The sequence below is a fragment of the Botryllus schlosseri genome, unplaced genomic scaffold (assembly GCF_051294905.1).
Source record: "Botryllus schlosseri isolate E-star unplaced genomic scaffold, Bs_hap1 Bs18a, whole genome shotgun sequence".
Lineage (NCBI taxonomy): Eukaryota > Metazoa > Chordata > Ascidiacea > Stolidobranchia > Styelidae > Botryllus > Botryllus schlosseri.
Genome location: NW_027648627.1, coordinates 158898 through 165098, shown reverse-complemented (window position 1 = coordinate 165098; position 6201 = coordinate 158898). Strand labels below are relative to the sequence as shown.

Genomic DNA, 6201 nt, shown 5'->3' with positions numbered 1-6201 from the left:
GTCATGCTCATGAAAATGAACCCCTATTTGATATTAATGTAAGTTGATTTAATATCCAAGTTTTCAAGAATTCAGTAACTCTAATCTAATTGCGACAAAGCCGTAGCTATAATTATAATTCTACTCTAATTTGAAAAAACTTGGTAGCTGTAACTCGAATCTATTTTGGACACGCTGAAAAGTCTGGTTCTAGTCTATTTTGCCGGTTGTGTAATTGTGAGATTTTTTTCTAGACCTTTTCACCTGCCAAAAGACAGACATCTTGATATCAAGATTTTTATGAATCGTGATGACTTCAAGTGAGCTGCTATGAAATATTGTGACATATCCAGAATTGGCAACAGTGTTACAAATATATAGCAAAAGTTCTGTCCGCGATATTGTAAATTCCAGAATGGAATCCCACAGATATTCATAGCACTACGGTGGCGTTTCGAAAAAATTGCTGCGGTTCGTTTTGCCATTCAATTTAAGACCACATCATTTTGAGGGTACAGTGCCCCTTTAAGTAGCAATTTTCAAGAATAATTTTACTTTTACTAGATCACAAACGCTGACTACGTGGCCGACCTACCCACCGATCGAGAATCAGACGCTCTATCATTGCGCTTACTCATCAGTTGAAGAAGAATTCATCGCCGTATTTCTACTCGATTTGAAATAGAAGCAGCAATTCTCAAGAGCTGTCAGACTACTTGAAGTAAAAGTCAGGAGCTAGGTCAGAAAAGAACCGAAGTAAGTAGTCTCACAAAGTAGTGTCCCAGGGTTTGTTAGTCAATTACCACTGATAAGATGAAGAATATTGTGCAATTAATGCATAATGAATAATATCGATGCAAATAGGCAGGAGCTTTGAATTAATATTCTTTATCACTAGTAATTGCCAAAAATTTGACTTGTGAAAATGATACAAATCCGTCCGATGGCTACTTGCTAATTGACGAGTCCTTGAACTAAGGGTTATCCTCGCGCTTTCTGCACATTCTCCTTGAGAGCCCGTTTAAAAGCTTGCATTCATGCACGGATCTGTATTTGTTAGAGGCGATTATGGTTGACCTCTTTTGTGTTATGGAAAAATACATCGATGTTGGACATTGAGCACTGGGGAATGTGTAATAATGGTTTTAACACGCACGACGACAGCTCTGTGATGCCATAAAGATGAATGAGTAAATCAAAGCGAAACACACCCTGCGCACAGTAACAGATTTTCTACCCAAAAAGAGAACATTTTTCACATGTTATGGCTCTATACAGTTAAAAGTGATTGGTGGAAAATTGTTCAATAGCTTCACTGTTTTTGTTCAAGTCACATTCAAGCAGCAGTGCTAGTCTTATCCTTCCTGATGCATAATAATTAGATTTTCTTTCAGGCTTTATCTCCTGCCAAAAGACAAGATCTCTTTACCAAGATTTTGAGGGATTGTGATGATTACAGGTGAGTTTCTGTGTAATTTTGTAACATATCCAGAATTGACAACGGTGTAAGTTAAAGCAACATTCTGTCCACAATGATCACAATATCAGTGTGAAATGAATCAATTGAAACCGAATGGTTTTCTATACCGAAATGTCATTTCTTGCGAGATGTTGCTATCCTTGGCATTGGCACACCAGTTACACCCTACCTACGCCTACCTGCATCCAGCATTTACTCATTCTGATTTGACAAAGAAATCATGCAAAAAATATTAGGCACTGTTTTCCAATAAACTCGGACTGAGGTAACGTCTGTTAGCTGTATACATGTTATTCTGATTCTAATCTCATTCGGAAATAATATGTAGCTATCATTTGACTTATAATTTTAATTTAGAAGACACCTTGTAGGGGGAGAGGAGGCCAAGATGAGACACAGGGCAAGATGAGACATGCAATTTTTTCACAGAAAAATTTTCTGATGGACAGATTCCTTCAACTATGTTGTTCCCATAATGCCATTCCATAGTCCTACCGTATTAACAAGGCAAACAGATTTGAGGTTGGGCAGAAAAATGCCAAAAACTATATTTTCATAGCCTATGTCAGTTATGTGAATTCATGTTTGTAAGGGCATACCTATTATAGTACTTAATATTATAAAACAAGAATACTGGAGCTGGTTGAGTGCAATATTAGCAGTGTAATCATGCGCTTAACTCTGAAAAATAACAGACAGAAATTTTTTTATTCAAATTTATATGTTAATTTAGGTGTGGGGGTAAGATGAGACAAAAGCATGGGGGTAAGCTGAGACATGGGTATCAGAGGGCTTTTCTATTGAAGGCCTCGGAAGATTAAAAATTTACTGTTGAAGGCACACAAAATGTATTATTCACCTAGTAGTTTACCAGATGTGACATTACAAGACAAAATAATAACGAAACTCTTATTGTTGCTGGATCCCATGGTTAATTGGTTTTCGATGTCATTTATATTTGTATATGATGTACCAATTCTTTTTAAAAGTGAATTATTTCTTGATTATTTTATTTTATTCACGATGTTGCTAGTTGATTCATTATTTGGGATGAATTGGTGGTGTAATGAGCATGAATTGCTTGGTGTCTCATCTTAAACACAGTGTGTCTCTTCTTACCCTCACCTGGGGGTAAGTTGAGACATTTGAGCAAGGATTTTTGAGGGCCAAGAAATCCATCAGTATGTTGTTCAATATAACTCAAGCCATCGTCATAGAAAGTACAGATCATAGGCTTTCCATTGATACCAAAATTAATCCTCAGAAGGCATTACTCTTTGAGTGGCCTTGAATTATCAGAAAAGTGTCTCACCTTGGCCTCCTCTCCCCCTATTTACAATAATGAATGTAATCGGGCCTGAGTCGCATTTTGCTTCGTGTTGCCAAAAAAAAACTACCCCCTTTCATTCCAGCGGGGCCCTCGTTGGAGATGGATTCCCGGCATGGCACCCTATTGGTCAAAGGACCACGCATCATCGGGAGTGATCTGACAGAATGAGCCCCAGGTCCCACCCTTGGTCCGAACGCCTGCAGTCGATTGATCCCGATTTAAAAAGGTGGGCGAAGGTTGGGTTTGGCAGCGATTCTACGTCGCTGATTCAGGAGCAGATGCGGTCAAAGTGTTCGTCGTTGGTACTTGACTGAAAGGGTACAAGCAGTGTTGTAAATTTCTTTTCAAGTACAATTAGAAGTAGAAATTTTTAAATACTAAAAAATAAAGAGAAGAACTCTGAAAAGTAGAAGTTCAGTTTCCTATCATCCGTGCAATCTTTCTTTCAAGATGGGATACCAGAATAAGTGCGGGTCCCACGGAAAACGGTGAGATGTTTTGGGTCATCCCTCACAAGGGTTGATATTTCGGGGTGAGAATCTAATTCCCGCGATTGGAATTTTTACTCCCTAACCCTGAGTTAAGCGATGTAGAAATAGACACTTGCAAGTCACATTATTGTAATACCGACCGAAAATCGTGAGAGCACCAAAAGTATCACCGTTTAAGCGGTTTCTAATTATGATCACAAATTTGACCTTTCTCTTCCAAATTTGCTGTTTTTACACAAACCTCAATGTCAGCTCTAAACAGTAAAAGGTTTGTAACAATAGTTCTACCTATTGTATAAATGGTTTGCAAGCAATTAAAATCACCTGATGCAGTTTGATATCTTGTATCAAACCGTCATTCGGCTGATGTAAACCATGAAGTTTTAGCAGTTAGAAGCAAAACTGCTTCACATGATATACCCTAGCTTGCAATATTACAAATTATATTATTCAATCGGCTTCCGGTTGCTTGAAAATGTTACGTAGACCGTCGTTGAAAACCAGTGTTAGATCGGTAATACAGTAATGCAGTAATCTTGAACGCTGATTAGTTTTTAGTATTAGCATTTCCGAAGGATTGCAGCCTTACCATACCTCTTCCGATTAGGACTCCTACGGATTCAATTTATTTTGTGAACTGAGGTGTACTAGTTTTGAATGGCCTTTAAATGGTGTACCATTATAAAAAAGATTGAACACCACGGGTGTAGTTCATTGTTGTACCATAGTTACTATTATTTTCATGGCAATGTAGAGTGTTCAGAACAGTTAGCTGACATTGTAACGCTGATATAAGAGCATAGTAAGCAATACTTCTGCTCTGACACACGCTTTCTCGATACCCCATGATTTCAATAGAGTTGATCCTGGGATCGTAATCAGCAACATACTTTAAAATCCCATGATTCCAATGCTAATTAACTAAACCCCTAGTATTTTTGCAGGCCGAGGAGTTCGTAAACCGGCTCAGTCTTGCGCAACGTTCCAAAGCGAACACGAATGTGGCGACTCAATCAAACGAAGAATTCGTAAAATTTGAGCCCCAGACCCCCTCCCTAGGCCGTAGTACTCCAGGGTTCGAGTCATGCACAATAACTCGAGTAGAAGTCGAGTCGATAGTAAAATTGACTCGAGTCGAGTCATTTCCGTAGTTTGAGAAAATGACTCGAGTCATGTCGAGTCATCTGAAAAACAAGACTCGAGTCGAGTCATGACTGAGCCATTACAACCCTGGTTACAACCCTGTTCCACAGAGATTTTCGTGAAAGATTGTTGAAATTTACGGAATCTAAACTTCGTATGTTCTTTATAAGACGACAGCAGGGTCTATCTACGTTTCGCGACCTTTACAAGTTGCGGTGGTGTACGTCGCTGGCCGACCTGGACATTCAGTATCACGAAAACTTGAGCGCGTCCATCGTAATAGCCAAGATCAATATCGACATTGTGATGTTAAAAACGATAGGTAAGTCGTTGAAGGTAGGCTGATTGTGGATATCTACATTGCAAAGTCGCACTGCATGACACTGTGATTGCTATCGTAAACCAAGTTGATTTTGTGGAACTTGTAATCAGTTGTTGAAAAACTTTTCTCCAAACCTCACTCTCTTGAATTCTCAAAGACATTGTCTTCAAAGACAATGCTAAACAAATTTGAGTCAGTTCTGACCAGTAGAAGTGGAACTAATTGTGTATTTCGTAGATAAACCCTGGATCAAGGATGATCCGAGAATTATCAACGTAAAATACACAAATAGTTCCACTTCTACTGGTCAGAATTGACTCAAATTTGTTTTGCATCCACTTTGATGACAGCTCAAGAATTTCACGAGGTTGGCAGAAAAACTTGAGAAATTTTTTTTGTTTAATTTTTAATAATCAATTAAAAATTTCAATTCAAGACTGCACGGCCTTTACAGTTCGGAATTGACTCAAATTTGTTTTGCATCCACTTTAATGACAGCTCAAGAATTTCACGAGGTTGGCAGAAAAACTTGAGAATTTTTTTTTGTTTAATTTTTAATAATCAATTAAAAATTTCAATTCAAGATTGCACGACCTTTACTGGTTGGAATTGAGTCAAATTGGGTGTGCATCGTTTTCTTATACAACCTGACGTTTTAGTCACTAGGCGAGTGAGATTTGGAAAAAAAAAGTATTTTTTGAACAACCGTACTGGTCATGTTGTTGTAGAAAACTCACTATTTTGTCTGGATTCCGGCGATTCACTGATTAAATTGTTAGGCTGCACACCAAATTTGGCTCGATTCCACCTGGTAAGTTACGTGAACGTGCAGGAGTTTGGAAATTTTGAATTTGTCATAAAAAAATGTCTAAAGATCTTCAAATGTTAGTGTCAACGCCGTGAAATTTTTGAGCTATCTACGAAAACGATCCAAAACAAATTTGACGCAAGTCCAAATCGTAGAAGCGAAGTCATTTGAGATTGTCATTCATAATTCTGGATTCAACCAGCGTCCATTTTTGCAAATCCAAAATTTACATCTTCAATAACTCCGCTTCTACAAGTCAGAAGTGTACAAAAATGGATAAGCATCCTTCTTTTTGACCACCTATGACTGCAATCATAGTAATTGGCCGTCTGATTAATGTACTTGTGATATTTTGTAACGAAAAGAAAGTACGGTAATTTTTGTCTCGCTGTTTTTCAGGAGACATGATAAGGAAACTGCACTCGTCATGCCCTCTGCTGACCATCGACAGTGTAAACGCCTCAATTCATTCCCTGACCGCGAAAGCCGAGGAATGCAGCAACAATGCGTTGAAGAGCGGCGCCACCCCGCTGACAGTCAGTTTTCCGCATAAGTATGCCGCCCGGTATTTCCGAACCTTTACTAAACTTACGAACCCTCACGCCGTGACCGACGTACATCAAGCGTAGCGATCACTAGGGCTGTAAA

The 6201-nt window shown here is 38.6% G+C and overlaps 1 protein-coding gene across 1 annotated transcript; it reads left to right on the top strand.

Moving 5' to 3' along the window:
- The first annotated feature begins 4517 nt into the window (after positions 1–4517).
- On the top strand, positions 4518–6201 carry LOC145459816 (uncharacterized). Its single transcript, XM_080338343.1, has 2 exons — positions 4518–4745; positions 5953–6201. The coding sequence occupies exons 1-2, from the start codon at positions 4580–4582 to the stop codon at positions 6180–6182; spliced, it is 396 nt and encodes a 131-aa protein (XP_080194469.1). The 5' UTR covers positions 4518–4579; the 3' UTR covers positions 6183–6201.